We start from the raw sequence: 26,012 nt of genomic DNA on the forward strand, positions 1-26,012 counted from the left end.
AAATATTCAACAAAGCGTCATCACGTCATTATCACTCTTTTAGACATATATTTACACATGGTCGTCAATTAAGGCCTTAATCTTCCTCTCCAGATCATCCAGATCGTACCTGTCATTGTAGTTTTTCTCGTTCCTCACTCCCACGCATTTGACACCAAGGCTCTCAATTCGAGCTTTATCAACTGGAATATTCTCGGAAGGCTCAAGATGAACGAGGTGAGTGACAAACGAGGAAACCCGCAAATTCGCCGGATCTCTTTGGCCTTGGTTGGGAACAGAACTTGCCCGTCTCTTCTTCTGGGCCGTCATACTATACCTCAAAGAGGATGCAATCGTCTCCAGAAATCCCCCCGCATCGAGCCAAGACGTTTCTCTATCAAGCGAACCGTTCAAGAGCAAAACTTTTTTCTTCGGTATTTGGGACTCCTCCTTCATGATGGCCTCCCCAACACCCTGAAGAATCAGAACAGGAACGATACTCGTCATCAAGGACCCAATGGAGTAAATCACAACATCTGCTGCTCCCAAGCACTTGAGAACCCGCGGATGACCGGCTGGAAATATCTCTTCTCCATAAGGCGAAATATAGAAGATTTTGCTGATCGCAGATGGGAGTGGGATCGAGTCATCCTTGTTGAAGTGCAGTTGGGATTTCTTTAGATCCGGATGAGTGTAGGCCGGAGTAGCATACTCACCTTCCTCTTCTGATTCTGAGTTATTGGTCCCATTGTGGCTGTGTATTAATTCGGTGTCACTCACCTCCAGGTCCATTAGCTTGCTGTAGAGCAAACTCTCATTAACGTTATCGTGAGGAAACCCCAAACCCAAACCAAGAGAATTCGTAACCAAAGCCTTTGGAGACTCTACTGATGCATACTCACCAACTGGACTAATAAACAGGGCTTTCGGTGGGGACAGTACGTCACAGGAGTTGATGGTGGCCGCACCTGTGTCGCTGGTGGGGTGTGAAATTTGCGATTGACCAGTGACAATACTCCCGTTCTTCAACAAGGCACTGATATGATATGTGAAATTGGTGTTAAGACACGGCAGAACGCGTGTACCGGGGCTGACCCTTGCCAGGCTCAACACTAGCTCAATCGCAGAGTCCAACGAGCCGCAGAACAATCTGGCACCAGTCAGAAACATGTTGCCCACACTTGCCAATTCCAATCGGAAATCCTTGGTGGAATTCCGCGACCTCTTCAAAAGTTCAGTATGAACGTGAATAAGAAAAGCCCTGACGATCTCCTTTTTGGGGGCATCCACTGGATCCCATATCTTGTGATTACCCTCTACTATGGAGTTCCACTCCACCTTGGCCTCGGCTGGATTTGCAGGTAAACGATATGCCAACAAGTTCCGCAGAAAAGCAGAATCATCTGGAATTAATCGCGTGATTCTCGAACGAATATCTCCAATGGCTGGACCACCAATCACACGTAACAATTCAGACGTGGAGCCTCCGTTATCACTGATAGGCAGGATGTACGAGACGTTATCGGATATGTTGCTAAACATATTGACCAGCTCATTGGTCGAAGTACCTCCAGAAATAATTGCCAGAGACGCAACCATTCTCCCAATACTTTTTCTGCCGATTTTTGACAGATTTTCGCGTGTAAAACAGTGAAGTCCTATTGGGAAGATCCGCAATGAACACGACGCAGATTGCACGTGTAAAGACAGACACCCCAGCAGGCATCACCAAATCTGGCACGCTTCGCGGGCTTTTTCATCTGTCTTCTTTAGGGTGTTTTTTTTTTCTACTCAATCGATTTAGATTGTTTATAAACATAGAGACTGATACATTTGATAGATACCAGATATGACACAATCAAGTGGAGCTCCAAAGGCGATTCTGTTCACTGACTGGGATGGAACAGTCACTCTGCAGGTAGGTATCTGTATGGATCTACCGGACTTTACAAGACTAACATATTGGTTATAGGATTCCAACGATAACCTTACTGATAAACTTGGAATGGGCTATGAGAAGAGAAAGGTTCTCAATGACAAAATCTTGGACGAGACTCTTTCATTTAGGGATGGATTTACTGAGATGCTGGAGTCCATCCATGTTCCGTTTGACAAGTGCATCGAGCATCTGTTGAAGGAAATCGAACTGGACCCTGGATTCAAGAAGACTTATGAATGGTGCAATTCTCAGGGAATTCCTGTGGTGGTTGTTTCCAGTGGAATGAAGCCTATCATTCAGGCCCTTTTAACCAAACTCGTTGGTGTGGAGGCTGTCGAGAACATCGAAATCATTTCCAACTCTGTGCAAGTCAACGATGACAAATCCTGGAAAATCGTCTACAAGGATGATTCCAGTTTTGGTCACGACAAGTCTCGTTCAATCAGGGAGTATCTGGCACGTTTGCCCGAGGGGAGCAAGCCTGACCTGTTCTACTGTGGTGATGGTGTATCTGACTTGAGTGCTGCTAGAGAGACTCATTTGTTATTTGCCAAGAGAGGAAGGGACCTGGTGACCTACTGTAGAAGAGAAGGCATTCCTTTCACTCAATTTGACTCATTTGCAGACATTCTAGATAAGATCCAGCAAGTTGTCAGAGGTGAGAAGCCCATCACTTTCTTCGCTGAAAAATGATTGTTTGGGTGTTATAAGAAGCTTTTTGATGCCGTCAATATGTCTGTGATTACCATAGATTTCTCTTTTGCAATTCAGTTAGTTTATTGAATAAGCTGTTCTGATCTTATGGTCGTAGTAAGTTGAGGCTAATACCTTCCGCGGGGCGAACCCCTCTCAAAAGAGCATACCAATTGGCTCTTATTTTCTTGTGAATTACTGAAATTACCATCATTTTGTATTTAATTTAGATCCATACAAACTACAGTCCGCTTAGAGTAGGCGAATGTATGATACATGCAGAAAAAACAAAGCCCACTCGATCCCCTCAGCTGGCCTAAAAAAAAAATTCAATTGAAAATATGCGCCAGTGGTTTAGTGGTAAAATCTGATCTTCCCATGGTCAGGCCCCGGGTTCGATTCCCGGCTGGCGCAGTTTTCTTTTTTTGAATAAATGAGACTCCGTACCTTTTTTATTTTCAGGTCAATCAAGAAATCGCACATTTTGGTTTTTTTTTTTACAAAATGCTACCCAATGCACTCTTTCGAAGACGTGTCAGGGATGTTTGAGAAATGGTTGTGAGCCCCAATCCAGCCGTGTTTACTTTTTATGCTCACACCAAGTCCTTATTCGCCTTAAATCACATAGTTTTCCATCGCAAAGACACAGATTTCCACCAGTGTTGTCGCTGCCGGTTCAGAATCTTGTTCTTTTAACTAAATTGACGCCCTCATTTGATAACCATCAGTCGCTTCACCTCGCCAACATACCTTCACCTCGCGCTTCGATATGAAGAGATGGAACACTTCATTGGATCATCCGTTAATATGACTGCCACGAACGAAGAGTACGGCTCCTCGGGCGATGAGTCGGGAATTATTGAGCCGCCCAAATTGAGCGATTATGCTTGGACGGTGCTTGGCGAAATAAACAGCAGGCCGCTGATTCATGAAGACACTTCTCAGCGACAACACTCGCCTGATAAGTCAGGGTCTCAGAGGCCAAGTTTTACAGCTACAAGCTACCGCGATATCATGGAGTCGAATATTAATCCAAACACACATTCGACGCCTTTTACTACGAACACAAAGTCCAACATGTGGACCAATCGCGTCTCGTCCAAGGGGCAGCAGCAGCCTGTTCAGCGAAAGAAGATTGAAGTGCAGGATCCCATGGACAGCATGGACTATTCACCCGTGAACAAACCAAGACAACAGGTTCATTTTGTTTCCCATGAGCCAAGAACGCCGACGCTTGAGTCTGCAGCCAAACGGCAGTCCTCGCCTCTAGGCTCAGTTGTACCTTCGGTTCACAGATTCGCAAATGGAGTCGCCAAACCAACTTTAGCGGGTGCCATGAGAATTGCGAGCGATCCCATTTTGCATAAAGAGTACATTGAAGATAGAAGACCAGATTCGCACGATAATCACCCATTCAAAGACATATCCAGGGATTTGAGAATGCAAAAGCTGGAGCTCATGAAGAGCCAGAGAAATGAACACGATCGTTCCCGAAATTCGAGCTCCTGGTTGAGTTCGAATAAGGAGAATGATGAGCACAGATCTGTGCCATGTTACGATACTCCAGAGAGATCTAGAAAAGCCCTGGCACCTCTTTCAGGCAATAGACTCAACTCGAGATTTGCTCTAGAGCCAAAGCCGGAGAGTTTGTGGGAACAGGAGAAAAAGTTTGAAGAAAGGCTAAAGCTTGAACTGAGAAATCAGAGGGAAACTCTTGAACGAAGTTTCCAGGAACAACTAAGATCTGCGCCTAGAGATGAGGCTAAGTCCATTTACGTGAATGGGAAGCAGTATTTCTATTTGGAGCAGATCGGAAGAGGAGGAACCTCCAAAGTGTACCGTGCAAGAACACACAAGTCTTCGCAGGTTTTCGCCATCAAAGTTGTAGATTTTGAGGAGTTTGACAAGGAAGCGGTTACTGTATTCAAGAGGGAGATCGAAATACTGGAGAGTTTGAGCAATGACAAACGCGTTGTTGAACTTTTCGATTACTTCCTAGGTGATGGTTCTCTTTCTTTGGTTATGGAGTGTGGTGAAGTTGATCTCGCACATGTCCTGATCAACCGGTCAAACATGCCTCTGGATATCTCGTTTCTTCGATTCGTCACTGCCGAAATGATGCAATGCGTATTGGCGGTTCATAGCGCTGGGGTTGTTCATTCTGACTTGAAGCCTGCCAACTTTTTGTTTGTGAAGGGAGTTTTGAAGCTTATAGACTTTGGGATTTCTAATGCTATTCCTGACTTCACCGTCAATGTTCATCGTGAGTCTCAGATTGGCACTCCCAACTACATGGCGCCTGAGACTTTGACAGGCATCGATAGAGAGTCCGGAGTACTCTGGAAGGTTGGAAAGCCAGCAGATATCTGGTCATGCGGTTGCATCATTTATCAGATGGTTTATGGAAGGCCGCCATATGCCGGATACTCGGGTCAAGACAGGTTAATGGCCATCATCGACAAGAAGGTCCAGGTTTCTTACCCCAACGAAGTGAACGGTCTGGCTGTACCAACGACTTTAATCGAGGCAATGCAAAGCTGTTTGTCGAGAGATCCTTCCAAGAGAGCAACTGCGCAAGAACTCATAGATGGAGATTTTTTGAAGCCCAAAGTTGTCAGCCAGAACTTCATTTCTGGTCTGATCCAGAACTCAGTCGAGTACGGAGCATCGCATCCAGCGGAGCCTAACAAAATACACCAGATTATCTCTGACGTGTGGAGAAGGATTGTGGATCATAATGGGTACACGTAAATTTGTATATTAATAAGAAAATGCAGAACGATTGCATTTAACAAAGAGCGGTGATGTCCTTTAGTAGCGCTTGACTTTTTTTCTTTGACAAAAGTATGCACAATCAGTACTGAATTTTCACAACAGGCCAAATTAGTATTCAATACAGCGATCAGTCTGTATTCTTGAAAAATAGCAATAATGTCAACAGTCTAATTGTGTGTTGTTGTTTTTTTTTCATATTTAAACGTTTATGAACATGGATAGAGCATTGTTAAGTTCATCACCTAGGACCAAGCTTCTCAAGAACCCGTGGACCCTGCTCCTCCCACTCCTGCTTGCTAATCCACATGTGATCCTTGTCGCTCATGATACTTGCCAAAACGGCACCACCGATGAAAACCATATGTCTTCTTCTTGGGGGATCCTCGATACGAACCTTGAACTTGTCGAGGTTTGTGGGGTCTCCATGCAACACCTTGGTGAACCATTGCTGTTTGAGTTCCTTCTCCAATCTAGATGGAAGACCCGGGTACATACTGGAGCCACCAGAAAGCACAATGGCCTTGAAGAGAGTAGACTTGATGTCGAGATCCGCAGCCTGGATAGTGTTGAAAAGAGCCTCACCAACTCCAGGCTGCTCGATGTCAACCAGAGATGGTTGGAACAAACACTCTGGAGCCTCAAATCTTTCACTGCCCACCTTTATCACTCTTCCGTCTGGCAATTCGTAACTCTCCACGAGAGTAGTGGTGTCGTTAGCCAATTTGAGGTCAAAATCCAAATCATACGAAACATAGCAAAGTTTCTCTTTGATCTGTCTCACCGTCTCGAAGTCTGCCGTTCTGTTGAAAGCATAACCCCTTCTCAACAATAGGTTAATCAGATTACGGGTAACGTCTCTTCCAGCGACATCCAGTCTTTTGGTGAGATGGTTCAGCACCACACTCTCATAAACAGGCACGATGTGGGTTACACCATCACCAGAATCAACAACAACACCGGAAGAAAGTCCTTGGGCGTATAAAGCGAGCACAGCCTGGATAGCTACATACACCCCGCCAAAGTTGTACTTCTCAAACATCACATTCACCATCTGCTCACGGTTTTTAAGTGGATTCATTGGAGGCTCGGTCAGCAACACCTTTTGGCCCGTAGTGTCTACCTTCATGCGCTCGTAGAAGGCATAATCCCAGAGATGCTCCATGTCCTCCCAGTTCTTGATGATTCCGTTCTCCATTGGATATGAAATCTGCAATGAGGACCGGACTGCACTCGCCTCATCGCCGCACATTATATCTTTTATCTCCACATCACCGGTCCGTTCTTCGGCTCGCAAAATGGGTCTTCCAACCATCGAGGGAAACGTGTGGTCGGGGAAGTTGGTACCTCCCCTGCCGATCTTGACAAAACCGGTACCTTGGTCGAGAACTTTGAAAAAATGGTTAGTACCGGTGATTCTAACCTAATATAGATAGATTGGGTGTGCTGGATCATTTTCCAGCTTTTTTCCGCTTCTTTGTGGCCCAAACGGTTCTATCTGTCATCTCTTGTGCTAACCCCCTCCGATCACCAAGGGCACAAACACTGGGCCAAGTCCCGAAGCAAACCACGCCAGATCCATAGTATTGACACTATATTTACTTACCAATTGGTTGCGCCATTTCAAAATATTCCAGCAATCTCTTCCTGTTGGACGGATTTTCCGGCTTGTTCAGTGGTTTAATGGTTGAAATGCTTCAGACATTCCCAGCTGGCCGGAGCCAAAGGGGGATAGTCAATTGGTTGGTGCACGTTAATACTAAGATTAGGTAGCCGTTGAAATATTGAAGCTCGATTGAACAGTCTATATAAATACATGTTGAAGATGGAAGGAGAGCAGGAAAAAACTGAGAAGAAACTGGAAAGAGGCAGACAAATTCTTGAGCTAGACATTACCACTGTACCAAATGCTAGCTACATTTTGAATTTCCGGCCCGGGAGTCATTTCGAAACAATGTGCTTCTTTCCCACCGAGAGACCTGCCTTGAGTCTCTTTTCAGTCAAAGCCGCAATTACTGCAGCACCGACGCCGGAACCGTCCTCGGCAGCAGTAAGCTTTATTGGGTTGTCCTCTAGTTTGCAAGACCATCCGAAGATATCGGAAAGGGCCACAGCAGCTCTGCGCTGAAAGCCAGGGTATTTGTTGAAGACAGACCCATCCGCAGCGCAATGGCCCGATTTGTAGCCCATCTTCTGGGCAATAGCAGCAACACCACAAACAGACAGTCTGGCAGCTCTAGTTCCAATCAGGATACACAGACGACGGATAATGGCTCTCTCGGCCGCAGTGGTAGAGATGTTAAGCTCATCTTTAAAGATAGACTCGATAACGGTTGTATTACCCGCTTCTTCTTCTTCGATCCGTGAAGGCACAGAGGTATCCATGATAAATACCTGTTGGAGCTTTGAGTCATCCTGGCCAGCAAATATAAGTCCAGCTTTGTAGAAATCGACTAGAATCAATCTCAGAATCTCACCAAGGTAGTATCCTGCAATCATCTTCTCGTATGCCTGTTGTCCCGGTCTTGGAGACTCTTCATCGATCTTGAAATCGTACTTGGTCAATGGCAACACCACACGCTCATTGTCAAATGCTCCGTATTCACAGTTGATCGCCATAGGAGTTCCCGAAGGGATATCTGTTGGGAGATCTCCACTGAGCTTGTGCACATTCTCTACAAAGTCGTAGTAAGCACCGTTACATCCTGTACCAAAGATCAATCCCATCTTGGTTTCTGGATCAGAGTACATTGATGCGACCAGAGTTCCAGTGGTATCGTTGATCAAAGCAACCACCTCAATTGGAAGGCTTCTGGCCTTTAGAGCCTTCTGCAGCATGGGTACGACATCGTGACCTTCGACGTTGTGGATGTCAAATCCCTTGGTCCATCTCTGCAAAACACCCATGTTGATGGCATCTTGAGACGCCGGGTAAGAGAAGGTGAATCCAAGAGGAAGATCTGACGCACATCCGCCAGGGTACTTCTCCTTGATGAACTTCTCAAGAGAATCAGCAATGAAGTCCCATAAATCGTCGGCATCAGCCGTTCTCATGGTAGCAGGCAAAGAGTATTTGGAATGGGTGAAACTGAAATCACTGTTTCCTTTCAAAGTCACAAGAACGACTCTCAAATTAGTTCCACCCAAATCGATCGCCAGATAGTCTCCAGTCTCCTGGCCAGTTGGAAAGTCAAGGACCCAACCTGGAATCATTGGGATATTAGCCTCCTGATCAAGACCCTTCTGGAGCTCGGTAATGAAATGAGCAGTGATCGTCTTCAGCACCTCAGGCGAGATGGTGAATAAGTCTTCGATCTCTTTGTAGGCCTTCTCAAGTGCCGGCGACACATTGTCGAGAGAGAACTGCATATGTTAGTATGGAGAGACTTTCGAGAAACGCTTTTTCGGTTGGATGGCGCTACCACCCTCTAAATCACTCACCTTTGCCAGTTCAGTGTTTTCTGCCACCATTATGACTATTCTGTCTTGAAATCTGGTGTTTTTTGGTGCAAAAGAAGGTGAACAAGAAGAACAAGTGTTGTCCGCGGCGCTGGCAATTCCGGAGGTCATGCTTAGTTGCCTGCAGAACATTGGCAGAGGCTCGGACCATTCTCTCGCTTTGAGAGATGACTTAAATTCGGTGAAAATAGTAAGAAATTGTAGGAAATTATAGGAAACAAGATAGCCAAGTTTATATTAAGTGAAGTTGTAAATATTATGCCGTTGTTTGTAGTATCAGTTGGCGTAGAACCTTGATGATGAAGATGCTGATTGCTTATCAGCAGGTGGGGGTGATCGAGAAACAAAGGAAAGAGGGGAAAAGCGATAAACCCAGCAAGAACTAATATTCGAAAGTAATTCGATAGTATATGAGTTATGAACACCTCTTCATCATCTGAGATGAAAATGCAGGAAAAGCTTAAACTTTAGATGAAACTTCCACTCTGGTTCTTCGGTTTTTATGGAAATCAGATATTTTTCAAATTTCTAACCAAAATAGTACGCGTAGAGATTTCATCTTAGAGATGAAGTTGGAAAAATAGATGCTACTGGAAATATTGGAACCAGATTAAAAATTCATAGAGCATTTTTCAACCACCTTTTGCATATGAGAATACGACAATTATCCTGGTTTCTTAAATTATTCATACATGCTGCGGTGCTTGCCTTCCCAGTGCACTCCAAAAGTATCAGTCATGGTCATTATCCCTACTCAATTCCGTCCAGAAACAATTTCGGGCAACAGAAATCTTGCATTGTAATATTTAATTTCAAACATACAAGTAACCCTATTCTACATTATCCCCTCAGACTCAGCTGGGATCTCGGATGGAGCCTATTTGGCTAGGTTTCTGCCCCCAGTATGGTATTCTCTCAAGCTTCTGTTTCTCATCATTTTCACCCCAAGAGCTTATTTTCCAAAATTTTAATACCCAATCCCTCTTGGAACTCCTTGAAACCTTGCAAAAACCAGCAAAACTCCAATTCAATAACCACTTTCCTCCATTCCCTCCACCTCAAGCCGCACTCTCAGCCAGATTCTCATAAGTCAGGGTAACCCCAACCTCATCGCCAGCTCCAAAGCTGTTAACACCTTAACCCTCTTTGAACACCAACGCCACGTAGTCCAGAGGCAGTTGTACATTTCCTTCATTCAACGAAAATGGCTTCAGATCCAAACACGTCATCCTCCGGGGTGGAGAGAATTCCTGATTTCGAGATATCACAGATCCAGTTCCTAGTGGCGTCCAATCGCCACCCAGAGCTGTTAGAGAAGCTGTTGAAATCGATCGAAGCCAATGCCATGGCCCCATACTATCTGTATCTGGCCAAAGAGATCAAATTGACCGGCCTGGTGTTTGATCAATCATTGTACGACTCATTGGCCGCTATTAACACTTCCAAGGTGGAGGAACTTACCCGCAAGATTGCTGAAGTTGATGAAGAAGACGAAGGCGAGCTCGAAATCGCGCGGGGCTGGACGAAGTTGGGAGAGTATTACGCTCAGATTGGAGATCGTGAGAATGCAGTCACGACCTTGCGCAAAGCAATCGAATTAGCAGCGAGTACGGGCTCTAAGATCGATCTGCTACTTACGATAGCACGTGTTGGGTTCTTCTTTGACGACAAGAAGTTTGTCAAGGAGACCCTGGACCAATCAAACGCGTTGATAGAGAAGGGGGGTGATTGGGAGCGTAGAAACAGATACAAGGCATATCTAGGGATCTATTTGATGTCTACGCGGATGTTCGAAGAGGCTGCCAAGTTGCTGATTGACTCACTGGCCACCTTTACGTCCACGGAGGTGACCACCTACGAAAGCATCGCACAATACGCTTTAGTCTGTGGCACGATCTCGCTCGAACGCCAGGAGATTCGCAAGAAGCTGATTGAGTCCCCTGAGATTTTAAGCATTGCCACCACCACCAACACGTTGGACCCGGTTTTCAAGCTCGTGAAGTCACTGTACTTTTGCGAATACAACACCTTTTTTGCCAACTTGTTAGAGACAAACGACACAATCTTGGTCACGGACAAGTACCTTGCTCCACATGCGTCCTACTACATGAGAGAGATCCGTGTTCGCGCTTACGCCCAGCTTCTGGAATCGTACAAGTCATTGTCGCTCAAGTCGATGGCTGAGCATTTCCAGATCCCAGCCGACTTTTTGGATGCTGACCTGTGCAAGTTCATTCCCAACAATAAGCTCAACTGTGTGATTGATAGAGTCAACGGCATAGTCGAGACAAACAGACCTGACAACAAGAATAACCAATACCAGCTGTTGCTGAAGAATGGTGATTCGTTGCTGACGAAATTGCAAAAGTATGGTGCTGCTGTGAGATTAAGTGGAGCTGAGAGGGTTGCCTAAAGGGTTGCCTAAAGGGGATACACAGAAATGAAGAGATTGGTAGAATATCTAGCAATCATTGAAATGAAGCTGATATTAGAATGAAATCATTAGTAGCTATTCGAACTGTTTCGATCTAAACAACAGTGTCCAACTGACACACATCTGCTATCTTATTCATAAGTGCCTTCACCATGAACTGCTCTCTGGCCAATCCCCTTGCGTGTTTCATATAGGCATTGAAAGGCACAGAACCATCATCATGAGCGCGTTCTAAAACGTACAAAGTATCTGAAATACTCTCATTGGTAGCCACAAGATCGTACAGCTGGTTGTAAACCACTGTCTCTGCGGCAAAGACCCGGTCGATATCCGGCTCCGGAGCGGAATTGGCCTTTTCGATTGTCTTTTGTAGTTCATCCTCGGCTTTCTGAACTATGGACTCGTTCTGTTTCGCTTTGTCTTCGTAGGCACCTGCAACATTTTTCAGAGCATCACGACGGTTTTGTAGGTCGTACAGTTTTTGCTGAACAGAGTCAAGCACAGAGATGATGTCGCCTGCAAAAAACGGTCTCACATCGTTCTCAAGAATTTGTTGAAGCTTTGCAGGCAAATCTCTGGATACCTGGGCTCTTACCGGATTCGCAGGCACCGGTGGAGGCAGAGTCTGTTGGACTGGCTGCGCCTGGGGAGTAGCAGGTCTAACGGGAGTAGCGAAAAGAACAGGAGAAGGCGACTGAACCGGCGATCGGACAGTTTTCGTGGGAAGCGGAGGTGGCGATTTCACCGTAGGAGTAGCCTTGACGGGTTTTGGATGCGGAAGTGGTGGAGGTGGTGGTGATGTTGCCAAACTAGCTGGTCTAGCATACACTGGTGATTGTCTATCAAAACACTCCTGAATTGTGTTGAAAAGCACCAAAAGCCTGTTCTGGTTCGGCTGAATTCCTTCGTTCGAAGTCTGGGAACCAAACGTTGCGGACCAGCTGCTCAGCAGAGGGTGGTAGATCCGTCCGTTCTGGTCCATCCAGTTGTTGGGATTCAGCAAGGTTTGGGAGTTTGGCACCACATAAACTACAGGAGGCTCTCGTGGGTACTCCTGAGGGAACCAAACTTCTATTGGGGCTGAAAATGGAGCTCCATTCTGTGTATATGCCATGCTACCATACAGGTTCAGGAGCAGTCGCGACCGGCCATATTCGTCATCTAGAAAGACATGTTAGTGAAGACCCAGGCGATCAAATAGCAAAATTACACTAACCATATACTCGCGTACGAGGCTTCAGTGCTGAAAATACCATGAGAACCAACGAGACATCCTGGTATACCAACATGGCGTTCTGGTACTCCTGTGAACAGCTAGTTAGTATGGTCATCATCAATGAGTGGGGAAATTGGGGCTGTGGAATGCTTCATTGTATAAACTTACCGGCTGGAGCACTCTGTACAGCCATTTCAGAAGCTCTGGAGGCAACTGATTAGCTTGACCCATCTTTACGATTTGAAAAGGGTAGCAAAACAGTTTAGACCCACGGATATGACAAGCCGTGGCAGATAGAGAAGATAGAGTGCACCAACCATTTAAGCTCTAATCTGCACACTACCTTACAGATGGCCTCCTTCATTGCGTTGGTTTGGCAGTACAGCTGTGTCAATCTTCTTTGACATCAGAATCCAGAGCTATATCTTTGGTTGCATAGTTCCATAATGAGCGGGTAAGTGCAATTGTTACGATGCCTCGGTGGTGTGGTTGTGTATTTGGTGGATGCTATGAAAGGAGCATGACTGAATTGGAAGCAGCCAACCCCCGGGGTACAGATCGGTGTTTGAACTAGAATGCTAATCTAAAATTCTTTAGCTGGACTGTCATTTTTATGTTGGTGCTTACTGCAGTAGTAGGAGTGACATTTTGGAAGTTTGCTCCTAAGGAAAACCAGACGTAAGTAGGACTTTTGCTGGTGTGATTATCGGTTTTGTTGGTTTTCTACTTGGACGTATACTAACAGTTACAGTGTTTGGAGAAGTACGGTGTCCTTGACCTTGGCCATGTGCTTTTTGATGTGGGCTATTACGTATTTGAGTCAGCTACATCCGCTGGTGGCGCCTAGACGTTCAGATTTGAGGCCCGAGTTTGCCGAGGAGCGGTATTTGTAAGGGAATTGAGGACTTGAGATGTGTATAGAAGGAAAAGAATGAATTTGTTTATTGAACAAGAATTTGCAAGAAGGGGTAGACATGAGGGTGAAGAGGTCATGATCTCAAGAGGTCAAGGTCCACGAATCCTAAGGCTACAGTTCCAAAGCTATATCACAAAACCCATTATTTATAAAACTCACAAAGCTATCAGATACAGGACTCTAGAATCTGATTGCAGGATTTGTCCTTTTCATAATCAGACGAATAAAACACACAGCCAATGCAACTGCACATACCACCACCGTAAACAGCTGGGCTGCTCTAATGGCATAGCTGTAACTTTCCTTTACCGCAACTTTCACTTCACCGTGTAGACTCTCGTTGACATAACTCAGCGATTTGAGCGAGTTCTGAACGATCGTCTTGACTTCTTCCAGAGAAAGGCCACCCAAATTTTTCAAGGCCTTGGTAGCATGGATCTTGAGAACGTTTGAGATCACACTCGACGACGCAGCCACTCCCCAAACCTGTCCTATGCTTCGAAACAGAAACAAGGTTGTGGTGGATGTCGCATGCATATTCTGAGGGAACTGGAAGACGAAACTGAAGAGAAGAGCCGGATAGCACAGACCAAGACCCAAGTTGGTTGGTGTCAGTAACAGGTCAATAAGCCAGCTTGGAGTCTGGTGACCAATAAGAAGTGCAAGAGAATTACCAATCAAGACAATTGCCAGACCAAGAGGAAGAAGAATAACCAAATTGTCCACGTTTCTGTTCATTGCGTAGCCGTTGATGAACGAACCGACCGCAGTGAAAGTAGCTGGAATGGCCAGTCTGAATCCGGCTTTAGTTGCCGAATCTCCAACCTCAACCTGGAATAGCAACGGAAGAATGAAAAGGTAAGAGAAATTGACAAATCCAGCCAATCCGGCGGCCGTAAGAAGCAGCTTGATGGAGCCTCCCTTGAGGGTCTCGAATGGAATGATCGAGATTTTGTGGTGGATATCACGGCTAACGTAATCAAGATATTCGTTATACAGAAACGCACTCAGTACTAAGGCACTGACCCCAAAGCCAATTGCAAACCTGAACAAAGTGCTTGCATACAACGAAGACAGTTGTACTGCCAGCCCAATCACCAACAGAAAGGACCCTGAAATATCTACCCTTTCGAGCTTGCGGCCAGTGTAGCTGGACATATCTTGATCCTTGACAAATAAATATGCCAATATCGTCGCCAGGATCGTTACCGGGACCTGTACAATGAAACAGTATCTCCAGCCAAAGCGGTCACAGATGAAGCCTCCCAGCGAAGCTCCAGCAATATTTCCCAAACTCATAAATACATTCTGGATTCCCTGGAAAAGACCACGTTTGCTCCTCGGCACGATATCCGAATTGACGATTGTGGTGAGAGTTATGAGACCGGCCCCACCAATACCGGTGATGGCTCTCCACAGAAACAGCGAGTTCATGGACTTTGCTACTGAGCACCCACAAAGTCCCACCAAAAACACCACATTAGCGAAAAAAAGACAGTATCTCCTGCCAAAAACATCAGAGAAGGACCCATAAAGACTCTGGAACGAACACACCGTAATAAGGTACGAGACCGTGATCATAGACCCAAGATCAACGGCCTTGAACTCATTGGCAATGGTCGGATAAGACGACGAAGTTACTGTCCCGTCGAAACTACCCAGAAAAATACCCAGAAATAGTGCAGATTCAATTCCAAACAGTCCAGGAATTGACAGAATACTCTCATTGTGTTCTCCATTGTTCTGAGAGCTGCTTGAGGCTTCCAGAGCCTGTTCTGATTGTTCAGAGGACTGCAGTCGCTCTTCCAGTGCGGCTTCACTAGACCCACCATAAGTGACCACCTCGGATGCCAGTAAAAGATCTTCTTCTGCTGCTTTTCGCGGTGATTTTGACATGTCTTGAGTCTTATTCAACTGACTTCTTTAGGCGTTGACAGCATTGTGACAGAATTTTTTTTAGAATAAGAAAAAAAAGCCATCCATCGGCCGCACGGGCATTAAAGCTGTCAACTGTGGCGTCTGAAAGCAACCACCTTATCGAAGCTCGGCGTTTGAAAAACTTGAATTTTTAAAGTTTGGATAAGGTAAAGATTACATGAGATTCTTACTACACACATTTCATTATTTTGTTGCTATAGTTGCTGTAGTTGCGGTAGTTTCGGTTAATTGACTACTGAATTCTCAAATATAGATTGGTCTCTGTGGAGGATATCACGCGACCAGAGATATCCAAACCCTCGACATAGAAGTCTTTGGTTGTGAATTTTCCTGAAATGGTGACAGCAGTCTCAAATCCATTTCTAAGACCTCTGCCAATGGCTGAGTTAGTTGCTGATTCATAAATCACCCACTGGTGCACTCTGGTATCACCGTTCCAGCTGATGTAGACCGTAGAGCCGTCTGCGATAACGGCGATGTCTTCGGATGAAGAACCTGACCAAGGAAGCACAAAGGCGCGGTAATTCTGCACAGAGTCATCACCAGAATTCAGACGTGCGTGATATACAACCTTGGTGAAGTCTGCGAATTTCGTGACCTGACCTGCCGATCCCCAGTTGATCACCGCTTCGCCTGTGACCGTATCGAGAATCTGTAAGGAACCTTGCGATTTGGCCGAAATGGGCTGAGGAGGTTCGTATTGGTGCAACAGAGTGGCGGTTTTATTCTCAAGATCTAACAAGGCGACTTTTCCAGTCGAATTCTGAGTAGAATTCGAAGAAGCATCCGTGTGGCCATGACTGTAGGCATGGTTATCGAAGAAGGAAATTATTTCTGTCTTTCCAGGAACCGATGTGTATCCGGCAAAAGACGAGAGATATCTGGCATGATGCTGGAATGCGAAAGTGAAATCGATATCAAAATCTGCCTTCTTGTTAGACGATGACAGTCTCCATAGAATTTTGCCAGTTTGACCATCTATCTTGAAGATGGTAGAAGTGTGTCTTGAGCTCACGATGTAATCCTTCCCAATTTTGTCCACAGAATTAGCATGGAAGTAGTCAAAGGCAGTATCTGATGAAATACCTGAACCAGCGGAATTTTCGGAGGAGTTCAATCCAAATACACTCTCTGACGGAGCGACATGGTCAAGCGACTTCCACTCGAACAGTAGCTCGCCGGTTACTCCGTCAATCTCCTGAATCACCGCTTCAATGATCCACGTGGAGTCAGGACTATACCCGGACAAATCGTATGTGTTTGTGGGGTTGTAAATCTCGATCAATCCAGTGGTTCTGCCGTTTCTCTCGGCATATTGGAACTCGTGTATGTCAACGAAGCGGTGATTGCCTGCACGCAACTCTCCAACAGGCTGATACTGGGAATTCCAGAATTTGACATGGCCATGGCCGTGACCTGTACCAGTGTTCATATGACCTTCAAAAGAGTATAATTGGTCACCATGGGCTTGGAAGTTGAAGCTGGGACCGCCTATGTACGAGAATCCGGACCACACCAGCTCGTTGTGAGCAATGTCATAAATATACGGTCCAACCTGTTTCACATTCGGTCCATAAGGTGCAAAAAAGAGATATTCCGAGTCGTTCAAGTATTCCTTATCAAAAATAGTTACGTCAAGTATGGGAGGAGCCAGGTCGGACCGTGACCTGTACTGGGTGTCTGCTAGAACCGAGCCTAGGGTAGCTACCAGCACCAACAATGAGGAGATAACCATTCTTATAGCGGTATAATCCTTTTCAAGTGTATGTCTTAGGAATCGAAACCCTTAACTCTTCCTCGATATTGTATGTCAGTTCTTCCCAATATATAATCCCATTTCAAAGCTCATCGATGTCTGCCACAGTTGGGTTTATCGCAATCCTTTGACATGTTTGGGTGATCATGCGGCTGCATATTACGAATCACACTACGGGAACTACGACGCTTCTATCGCTCCGGAAATCATAAAGAATTTCAACCAAGAGATCCTTATAAAAAAAACTATATCAAGACCGCACCCATCTAAATTCCAGGATTTGTATCCTCGGAGCCCGGGTTAATCAAGTTTACCAATGCAGGCGGCGTGACAGTGCGGACCCTTCTGGTTTCATCAGTAAGCGGTTGGGGTTGGGGCTGCACCGGACTGCCTCTCATGGAGGATTCTTCTGCCGTCTGATTTGTCCTGGAATAGAGAGACGTAAAATCAATGGCCGATACGTTGTACGGTTTTGGCTGGAACCTGCCAATCATTGAGAATGGCGGGAGTTGAGTGGATCCTGGTATTGGTGGAGGAAGCACTCTTAGAGTGTTCAAAAGTGCTTTTGCGTCCGGACTTGTGACTGGAGTTCTTTGCTGGAGCTGTGGCAGATCTGTGTGTTGCTTCTGTGTGTCTGTGTGTGATTCTTGTGTGTCTGTGTGTGATTCTTGTGTGTCTGTGTGTGCAGGCAGCTGCATCTGTGGGAGGGAAACCCCTGGCAGATTAGTGGCAGATTGCTGCTTAAGCTTCTTCTGTTGCTGATCAAACAGCTGTTGACCCGAAGGGTTTCTCTTGCGTCTCTTAATTGTCTCACGCTTCAATTTGACTGGTCTGTGCATCTTGTGTAGTCTGTAGTAGAGACCACATGCGTTGCAAATGGTATTACCAGCATCGTCACGTCTCCAAAGAGGTGTGATAGTGGTTGAACAGTTCGAACATGCAACTGCCATTGAGTCGGCACCAGCTTCGGCATTTTCGCCACACGAAGCTCGGGGCAAAGTGTCATCATTCTCTCGCTTGATAATGCTCTTTTGATCGCCGTTGGTTATCAAAACTCTATTGTCAAAAGCGGGGCATCCCGTACAGGCTGACGATCCACCGGTCCCGTTGCACCTTCCATCGCCCTTGCAAGTTCCGGCTGCTAACTGAGCCTTGGATATCGAAATGACGTGGGGTGGTTTTTTCAGGTGCACGGGCCGATGAGAGTTGTTTGCACGGAAGTAAAGCCCGCACGCGTTACACGTGGACTTACCGTCTGCACCCCTTCTCCAAAGGGGAGTCTTTGTGGTTCCACAATTCGAACAAACTTGGCCAGTAACCTGTGATTCGGTCATTGGTAACGTCCTAGAGCCGTGCGACGGGCTCTTCGGATTAGTGACAGTACCGGTGTGTGCGGCCTCACCTATATCCCTCAAAGGAATTTCAACGCCTGGCATATCCTCTTCCAAAAATTGGCTTTTCCCTTCGAAAAGAAATAGATAAGAAAATTTGGGAGTGTGTCGACGATCCAAACGGTGTGATATTGAAGTAAAACCGAGAGGGTCGTGGGAAAATCGTACGAATGTCTCTCAAAAGTTTATCAGATCGATCATCGGCCAATCAGCGATGGCGGATTAGTAAACGTTGCGGGTTGACACTCGGAAATAAGTCTCGAAAGGAAGAAAACGACCGGAAATGCAAATAAAAGTCAATACCAGCTGAGTTCTATCAAGAGAGAAATTTTTCACGGGTGGTTGTACAAGCGTCTTATTCAGACCGGTGCTTGGGCGTTTATATATCCAGTTCGGAGTGTACAGACTTTTTTTGCCGCGCGGCTTCCTGACATCGGACTTGTGGCCCAGATTGGGGGTTTGTGGATTGAAGTAACTAAAAACTAAGCGCAAAAGCTCCAAAAGCTCCAAAACCTTGGCGTCGTGCTGTGGAGATGCAAAATTTGCTCAGCAGATCTTTGGAGATAACGGCATGGAGGGCGAAACCGCTATACGGCGTTTCATAAGTTGTAGTAAAGTGAAAAATTAGGGGGGAAAGTCCGGAAGTGATTAATGGGGGTTATTTTAGGCGGAATTAGTTACGGAAAAAAACAAACTCCAATATTATTTCAGTGAGGGGTGACATTGAAGATCCATATTTAGCATGAAAAGATTGTATGCGCAGAAAGATCGTTATCAAGATGATCAAGATTAAGATGAACCTTTTGGCCTCCTGAAACTTTAAAAAAGGGATAACAATAGGAGAACTGCAACAACAAAAAACTACAAGGTAGGAGAATAATGGATGAGACTAAAGGCAAACATTACGATCGCATTTTGGAGCCAACTAATGAATAAGAATCAAGAATGCAGTCCGACCAACTCAGTGTAACCAATGGCTTTAATCAAGCCTTTGCAAAAGCCACCACAGCCGATCGCCAGTATCGGGGACAGCTTCCGAAAAGCGTGCACGGAACATAAATTACCACAACCATTACCCGGCCTTACTTTTTTTGCCGCGCACGATTTGTTTTATGCCATGCTTGAAGAGCACCGCTCGTGAAGACCAGACAGAATCACAACGACCTCACCCCAAACTACCGTTTGAAGCTTGAAGCTGACATGTCATTCTATTCAGCATCAAACAGCCTGGGCTCGACCTTTGGGAGTGGCGCACATACGAGTGCTGCGCCCACTCAGACTCAGGGTACAGAGCAGGATCTCGCAAACGACATCACGGTGCCTAATCCACCCGAAGACTCAGTCTCGGACTTCTCGTTCTCACCAGTGGCAGACTTTTTGACGGTTGCATCCTGGGACAAGAAGGTGCGGATTTATGAGGTCACTGCCACCGGAGCGGTTGAAGGACGTGCGATGTACGAGCACGAAGGGCCTGTTCTCTCGACGCGGTGGTCGCTAGATGGAACCAAGGTGGTCAGCGGAGGTGCAGACAAGGCAGTGAGACTATACGATGTCCAGAGTGGACAACAACAACAGATTGGAGCACACGACGGGGTTGTGCGGTCTGTGCGGTTCGTTGAAGTCGGACCTCAGAACACGCCTGTGGTGGTCTCTGGGTCTTGGGATAAGACTTTGAGGTACTGGGACATGAGGACTCCTAACCCAGTGTGTACCATCAACTTGCCGGAACGCGTGTACGCTATGGACTCTTCCATGAAGCTTTTGGTAGCTGGATGTGCTGATAGACATCTCTCGATCATTGATCTTAACCAGCCGGACAAGGTGTTCAAACAAATCATGTCACCATTGAAATACCAGACCAGAACAGTGACCTGCTTCCTAAAGGGAGACGGATATGCGTTGGGTTCGATAGAAGGCCGGTGTGCAATTCAGTACGTCGACGAGCAGGAGCACAAGAAGAACGGATTCTCATTCAAATGCCAGCGCCATCCTAACACAACTAATAGCACGCAGACTATGGCATATTCGGTTAATGCTATCAACTTCCATCCGGTTTACGGTACATTCTCGACGGCTGGGTCCGATGGGTCGTTTTGCTTCTGGGACAAGGATGCGCGCCAGAGGCTTAAGAGCTACCCAAGTCTGCGGTCATCTATCCCAGTAACGGCCTTCAACCGTTCTGGAACAATTTTTGCGTATGCGTTGTCGTATGATTGGAGTAAGGGCCACGAGTTCAATCGTCCAGATTATCCAAACGTGATCCGGTTGCATGCAGTCAAGGAGGAGGAGATTAAGCAGAGACAGAAGCGGAAGTAGATTTAATAGTTTGCGGCTCTAGAGTCCGAAGCCATCCAATGTATATACTATGTAGATGGTGTATACACTCATCAAGAGCATCAATCTGTGGCCCGAGTGATCTGGCCAATCAGTATCTAAAACGACAACATTCAAAATCTGGCAATGGCTCGTAGTGTTGATTTGTGGAAGAAGAATTGCCTTCCACACCCGAATTTCCGGGGGTTTTGAGCTGCTTGGCTCCTCTATTCGGTATTATCTGATTGAGCCAGTGTGGTCTATTTCACTATGTTGAGACTTGAGAGATAAAAAGGCGTGCACCCTCCAAGGGTCTGCATTGGTTTAATGGTTTTCACACAATACGCATTGCACGCCGTTCTTCCCAGTCCGCTATCTACAACGCCGAAAACAAGTAGAACACTATATAAGGACATAAACGGGTCCTCAGACATAAAAATAAGTTCGTAGACTCTCCTCAGTAGCTCGAATTCTTTGATCAGCTCTAAATAATCCATACTCGGCCTATGTTTCCAGTCTTTCCCTTCCTCCTCTTTTCACATCGCTCACAACCCAGATGCACACACGACCCTGAGGAGAAGGGGCAGGCGACATTGGCCATGTCTCTATCAGCAGGTCGGTGTCTCGAATGCAAACAGACACTCTCTTCCAGCAAGTGAAGAAACTACCGAATTTTTGACTGGATCCCATTAGCTACCGAGTCGTATTGGTCAATAGTGCTATCAAAATTTATCTCGTTTTGGCAGCTCAGCTTCGTTCGACCCAAAACCTTGCAATCACCAAGGGCGAACTCAGGATAACTTAGCCCACACAAGAGGGACGCAAAAACTTCCAAAGCAAGCTCATTCCAAGGCGAATCAAGGTGGTTATATGAGTCAACACAGCCCTCCGCAAAACCAGGCGCAAAGCGCCAACGTGGGCGACTCCAACACGAACGAAAAGGCGCCGTTGCCCAAGAAACCGACGAATGCGGCCGTCACAGACTCCACTGCGATGAACTCACGAGAATTGCTCAACGCGTATGTCTATGATTTTCTAATAAAATCGGGATTGCCGAACACTGCAAAGGCCTTTTTCCAGGAGGCGGATGTGCCTGTTGTCCAGAACCAGGATGATAAGGCCAACGGCAGTCGGTCGAATTCACCCAAGGGCGGCATCTCAGAGGTTCCTCCGCTGATGATGTCGATGGATGCACCACAAGGATTTCTTTACGAATGGTGGCAGATATTCTGGGACGTATTCAACGCCCGAACCCACCGTGGGGGGTCTGCCAATGCTCACCAGTACTTCCAGCTGAACTTGTTGAAGCAACGGCAAGAGCACCCACTGAACTCGCAGATGCAAATGGTGCAGAACGGTCATAACCAGCAGCAAATGGCCGGGTCTCCGATTCCGATGCAGCCAGGAATGATGCACACCGGGGTTCCTCCCCAGATGATGAACAAACGGGGCAACGTGAATGGGATGAACATCCAGCAACAACAGCAGCAACAGGGGGCCATGAATGCCAGACTTCAGCAACAAGTTGCACAGCAGCAGATGAACAATCTTCGTCAACAACAGGACCAGCAGCAGGGCCAACAGGTTCAGGGCGGGTCTCCTGCCAAAAGAGCGCGACTCGGAGATAACGATTCTGGCGATGGATCGGCTGGCCACGGCTCACCTCTCGGGCCAAACTCCGTCCCTCCTCAGGCAGGAATGGTGACGGGCCAGTTCAACTCCCAGTATGCCCCGATATACCAGAAGCAGGCTGGTGCGCCAGTAGGTTCTAACCCTCAGCAGCCTCAGCATATGATGCCAAACTTCCAGCCACCCCAAGGTATCGTTAACAACTCTGTGCTGCATGCTCAACAGAAAATGATGGGAGGGCCTGAGGAGTTTTACGCTGAGACCTTTAATGGACTTGTAGGAAACGGAGGAGCCGGTGGCCCTACCGGAGTGCAACCGCCTTCGGGTCAGCCGAAGGCCGATCCAGGGTCCCAGCCGCAACCTCAAAACTCTCAATCCCCGGCTTCGATGCCGCAACAGCCCAACTCTCAGCATGGCCAACCCAATGACCCTGCCGCGCAGGGAATTGCTATCCAACAGCATATTGGCGGAGCCAGGGGCAACGCCAGTGCCATTCGCGATTACGAGAAGCAGCTGCGTTTGATGGAGAGCCAGAACAGGCGCAGACTCGATGTTCACCGCAACACCGAGGCGAAGGGTGACAACCAAAGAGGTGCTACAGGCACTCAGTTTGCGGACTACTCGGCGATGCTTGGCCAGTTAGGTCAACAGGGTGCTGTTCCCGGGGGAAATTCACAGCCCAATGCCCAAAGACCCAACGGCTCGCAGCCGATGACTAACATGCCGCCTCCACAGAACACTCTGATTTCGCGTACTACGCCTGCTTCATCTCCTGCGGTCTCGAGTAACCAGACGGGTACCACGACTGCAAATGGAAGGAAGAAGAAGGAACCAGCTCAGGGCCGGAGGGGGCGCAAGGGCAGCGTAGCTCAGGCTAATGCAGAGGTAATGGAGAGTGTTCCTACACCAACGACTCCTCTGACGCCTGCAGCCTCCCAGACGACCCCACAGGGCACACAGAGCACTCCTCAACACAACAACGCTTCAACAGCACCGGCCAGAAGAATCACCAAGCGCAAGTCCTCACAGAACACAAAAGCAGCTGCTATCACGTTGGCTGCTCAACAGGCTGCAGCTCAGGCTCAAAATCCCAACCACGAAAATGGTCTGGCTTTGGCAGATGCCTCTGGCGAATCGACAGTAGTTGACCCGGCTTTGGCAAGCTACGATGCCAACGGAAAATCTGACGGAAAGGGTCCATTGCTCGTTAATGGAGGGCAAGGACCTTCCTCAGATATTCCGACTGACAACCAGTTCTTTCCAGATTTCAGCGCTACAGGAGCATCTGCTGATCTGTTTGATTTTGATTCGTTCCTCACTGGCGATGCCACCGACTCAAACTCGGGTGGTCTAGCCTTGAACGAAATGTTCAACTGGGGAGAGAGCGTGGAGACTGCGGATATGTGAATAGTCCTTCTTTTGTGTCAAAATCATTCCATCCTGCCAAAATAGTTATATTCTCATGGAGCCTCATGAATATCCCATGTTGGGACCGTTCAAATCCACTTCCTTTGGTCGCCTTTTTGTACTGGGTACGTGATATGTACAATATCCTTTATTTATCGCACCTACCCTCCTTTACCATGTTCTTCCATGTTTTCACTGTGATTTATTTCTCTCCGTTTCGCGTTGCAGGTTGGAGGATGAAGAGAGATGGCACTGATTTCCAAAAAGGTCACTGTCCGTCGTGGGAAGCTTCAGGCAAGACGTCAGCCTTTCAAGAGACTGATGTTGAGACTGTGATCTCGGTTCTTCACATCTTCATCCTTCTTCCCACTGATATCATTTCAAAGCTTTCCATAGGTAGCTTCAGATTCGAGATCTGTGCTATGACTGAAACATTCTGGGCCATAGCCGGGCTCAGTTCATTATCTACCATCAACAAGCTTGTACTGGATCAAAGATATATCTGTATAACGTAGACTTGTAGACTGTAAGGTCAGATAGCTATCTTTAGGAGTTCCAATGGGGCACCATTATATGAAAAATTGGATTTAGTTAAAGACTAAAGAGGACTACCAGTAGACGAGATAGAGGATTGAAATATATTTGTTTACCTAATCATCCTTCTTTTCGACTACTTTACTAAATTGCTGGTCATTTAACCACACACCTGCAAGAGTCAGGTTTAGCACAGTCAACAGACCAGATGAACTCAGCTCAGTGGCAGGGAAAACGTTCCAGCAGTATTCATGAATACCGTACATTGGGATCGCCACATAAAACGGCAAATTCGTCTGCCACAACAGAAAAGGCAAAGAGTAGCAGTACCAAGACAAAAATTGGTAATGGAGGGATCTGGCACAGAACACACCGACGATGTTGGTGATGGTCATGGTCATGAAGACGAACTTAGGGCCGAGCACATGGTCGTTGATGATCGACTTCGCAGTGGCCGAACGTTTCCAGAAAAGAAAAATATCCTTGAAGAACTGTATCCTGGATTTTCCCAAAGTTTCAGGCGTTAACCATCTCGTAAGTACAAAGAGGGACAGCAATCCAACGTGAACCACGAGCAATAGAATGTGGAACCATGAAGATGAGAAGGTTTCTTCGGAAACGGCTTTCCAATTGACAGTCCATTCGTACAAGAATTGGCGCTTGAAGTCATAGGCTTGAGACAAATATGCCCATCTGATCTCGTGAGCCTCTGGATCAGAGGCTAATGGCAGAAGGAAGTTCCAGCCAATGCCGATCTGGACCAGCAGTCCAAAGACGACTGGCCCCAGAAACAGCAGCAGGCATTCGTCGCTGAGCAAATACAAAATGTACAGAACGGCAGGCAAATACAGCAGAGCATTCAGCTTGATGGAAACGGCCATACTGTACATGTCTGCGGCGGCATAAGTGATCACACCAGAGAGGAACCCAGAGGTGGACTTCCAGTAGGAGGCCTGCTGAAGCAACAGCACAGTACCAACCATGCAAAAAGTTGTCCAGCAGTCATTGAAAAGTCTGAGAACATAGATGGAGTGCAGTCGTTTAGAACAGGCGAGAAGATACAGCACCCAAGGCGGCACAGAGCCGTTAGAGGCCGAAAAATAAGTGGTGATGGTCAACACCAGAGTAGCCAGATATAGATAACCAAACACCCTCTGTCCCAGTTCCAAATCATCCAAACCCTCAGTAATCCACTTCATCCACGAATAAATGTTTACATGACCAGCTGGGTAGACAATAGGGCCGGTATCACCCGCGATCTTGTAGTAGTTGAGCTCGCCTTCCTCAATCTTCTCGATCTGCTGCATGTAGGACGAGTAGTCGATCTCGGTGTACGGTACCTTTTTGCGGATTACTTTGGTGCCAATACTCTCAGCAAAGAACACGATTGGAGCAACCACCTTGCTTGCTTCTGGATTTAGCACCAGGGCTTGGAGCCCATGCACAATGTCCAAGGCCACATTTTTCAGCGTGAACTCCGGAAGCTCTCTTCTCTCCGGTGCAGCGGTGGTTGTTGGTGCAAGGTCTAGATCGTCCATTGAAATATCGAATAATAATATATTTGATTGATGATAATCAGAATCAATATATTTCAATAAACTTAACGATAAACGTGAACAGTGAACAGTGAACAGTC

The 26,012-nt window shown here is 46.7% G+C and overlaps 15 protein-coding genes across 15 annotated transcripts; 7 read left to right on the forward strand and 8 right to left on the reverse strand.

The window, feature by feature from the left end:
• Window positions 1-51: 51 nt before the first annotated feature.
• Window positions 52-1,578, reverse strand: KUCA_T00000598001 (uncharacterized protein; the record flags this gene model as incomplete). The annotated part of the gene is made up of 1 exon (XM_022605153.1): window positions 52-1,578. The coding sequence occupies one exon, from the start codon at window positions 1,576-1,578 to the stop codon at window positions 52-54; it is 1,527 nt and encodes a 508-aa protein (XP_022456649.1).
• Window positions 1,579-1,828: 250 nt separating this feature from the next.
• Window positions 1,829-2,611, forward strand: KUCA_T00000599001 (uncharacterized protein; the record flags this gene model as incomplete). The annotated part of the gene is made up of 2 exons (XM_022605154.1): window positions 1,829-1,897; window positions 1,952-2,611. 2 exons carry the CDS (start codon window positions 1,829-1,831, stop codon window positions 2,609-2,611), a joined length of 729 nt encoding a protein of 242 aa, XP_022456650.1.
• A 777-nt stretch (window positions 2,612-3,388) lies between these two features.
• KUCA_T00000600001 (uncharacterized protein) lies at window positions 3,389-5,362 on the forward strand (the record flags this gene model as incomplete). The annotated part of the gene is made up of 1 exon (XM_022605155.1): window positions 3,389-5,362. The coding sequence occupies one exon, from the start codon at window positions 3,389-3,391 to the stop codon at window positions 5,360-5,362; it is 1,974 nt and encodes a 657-aa protein (XP_022456651.1).
• A 262-nt stretch (window positions 5,363-5,624) lies between these two features.
• On the reverse strand, window positions 5,625-6,698 carry KUCA_T00000601001 (uncharacterized protein; the record flags this gene model as incomplete). The annotated part of the gene is made up of 1 exon (XM_022605156.1): window positions 5,625-6,698. One exon carries the CDS (start codon window positions 6,696-6,698, stop codon window positions 5,625-5,627), a length of 1,074 nt encoding a protein of 357 aa, XP_022456652.1.
• A 626-nt stretch (window positions 6,699-7,324) lies between these two features.
• On the reverse strand, window positions 7,325-8,854 carry KUCA_T00000602001 (uncharacterized protein; the record flags this gene model as incomplete). Its single annotated transcript, XM_022605157.1, has 2 exons — window positions 7,325-8,746; window positions 8,825-8,854. The coding sequence occupies 2 exons, from the start codon at window positions 8,852-8,854 to the stop codon at window positions 7,325-7,327; spliced, it is 1,452 nt and encodes a 483-aa protein (XP_022456653.1).
• A 1,192-nt stretch (window positions 8,855-10,046) lies between these two features.
• On the forward strand, window positions 10,047-11,255 carry KUCA_T00000603001 (uncharacterized protein; the record flags this gene model as incomplete). The annotated part of the gene is made up of 1 exon (XM_022605158.1): window positions 10,047-11,255. One exon carries the CDS (start codon window positions 10,047-10,049, stop codon window positions 11,253-11,255), a length of 1,209 nt encoding a protein of 402 aa, XP_022456654.1.
• Window positions 11,256-11,370: 115 nt separating this feature from the next.
• On the reverse strand, window positions 11,371-12,723 carry KUCA_T00000604001 (uncharacterized protein; the record flags this gene model as incomplete). Its single annotated transcript, XM_022605159.1, has 3 exons — window positions 11,371-12,437; window positions 12,493-12,580; window positions 12,661-12,723. 3 exons carry the CDS (start codon window positions 12,721-12,723, stop codon window positions 11,371-11,373), a joined length of 1,218 nt encoding a protein of 405 aa, XP_022456655.1.
• A 566-nt stretch (window positions 12,724-13,289) lies between these two features.
• Window positions 13,290-13,385, forward strand: KUCA_T00000605001 (uncharacterized protein; the record flags this gene model as incomplete). Its single annotated transcript, XM_022605160.1, has 1 exon — window positions 13,290-13,385. One exon carries the CDS (start codon window positions 13,290-13,292, stop codon window positions 13,383-13,385), a length of 96 nt encoding a protein of 31 aa, XP_022456656.1.
• Window positions 13,386-13,588: 203 nt separating this feature from the next.
• KUCA_T00000606001 (uncharacterized protein) lies at window positions 13,589-15,304 on the reverse strand (the record flags this gene model as incomplete). The annotated part of the gene is made up of 1 exon (XM_022605161.1): window positions 13,589-15,304. The coding sequence occupies one exon, from the start codon at window positions 15,302-15,304 to the stop codon at window positions 13,589-13,591; it is 1,716 nt and encodes a 571-aa protein (XP_022456657.1).
• A 274-nt stretch (window positions 15,305-15,578) lies between these two features.
• Window positions 15,579-17,081, reverse strand: KUCA_T00000607001 (uncharacterized protein; the record flags this gene model as incomplete). Its single annotated transcript, XM_022605162.1, has 1 exon — window positions 15,579-17,081. One exon carries the CDS (start codon window positions 17,079-17,081, stop codon window positions 15,579-15,581), a length of 1,503 nt encoding a protein of 500 aa, XP_022456658.1.
• Window positions 17,082-17,368: 287 nt separating this feature from the next.
• On the reverse strand, window positions 17,369-18,538 carry KUCA_T00000608001 (uncharacterized protein; the record flags this gene model as incomplete). The annotated part of the gene is made up of 1 exon (XM_022605164.1): window positions 17,369-18,538. The coding sequence occupies one exon, from the start codon at window positions 18,536-18,538 to the stop codon at window positions 17,369-17,371; it is 1,170 nt and encodes a 389-aa protein (XP_022456659.1).
• Window positions 18,539-19,693: 1,155 nt separating this feature from the next.
• On the forward strand, window positions 19,694-20,809 carry KUCA_T00000609001 (uncharacterized protein; the record flags this gene model as incomplete). Its single annotated transcript, XM_022605165.1, has 1 exon — window positions 19,694-20,809. One exon carries the CDS (start codon window positions 19,694-19,696, stop codon window positions 20,807-20,809), a length of 1,116 nt encoding a protein of 371 aa, XP_022456660.1.
• An 867-nt stretch (window positions 20,810-21,676) lies between these two features.
• KUCA_T00000610001 (uncharacterized protein) lies at window positions 21,677-23,842 on the forward strand (the record flags this gene model as incomplete). Its single annotated transcript, XM_022605166.1, has 1 exon — window positions 21,677-23,842. One exon carries the CDS (start codon window positions 21,677-21,679, stop codon window positions 23,840-23,842), a length of 2,166 nt encoding a protein of 721 aa, XP_022456661.1.
• Window positions 23,843-23,907: 65 nt separating this feature from the next.
• On the forward strand, window positions 23,908-24,357 carry KUCA_T00000611001 (uncharacterized protein; the record flags this gene model as incomplete). Its single annotated transcript, XM_022605167.1, has 1 exon — window positions 23,908-24,357. One exon carries the CDS (start codon window positions 23,908-23,910, stop codon window positions 24,355-24,357), a length of 450 nt encoding a protein of 149 aa, XP_022456662.1.
• A 135-nt stretch (window positions 24,358-24,492) lies between these two features.
• Window positions 24,493-25,914, reverse strand: KUCA_T00000612001 (uncharacterized protein; the record flags this gene model as incomplete). Its single annotated transcript, XM_022605168.1, has 1 exon — window positions 24,493-25,914. One exon carries the CDS (start codon window positions 25,912-25,914, stop codon window positions 24,493-24,495), a length of 1,422 nt encoding a protein of 473 aa, XP_022456663.1.
• Between the last annotated feature and the right edge of the window lie 98 nt (window positions 25,915-26,012).

The sequence above is a fragment of the Kuraishia capsulata genome, genomic scaffold, assembly GCF_000576695.1.
Source record: "Kuraishia capsulata CBS 1993 genomic scaffold, Kuraishia_capsulata_scaffold_1, whole genome shotgun sequence".
In the NCBI taxonomy this organism is placed as follows: Eukaryota; Fungi; Ascomycota; class Pichiomycetes; order Pichiales; family Pichiaceae; genus Kuraishia; species Kuraishia capsulata.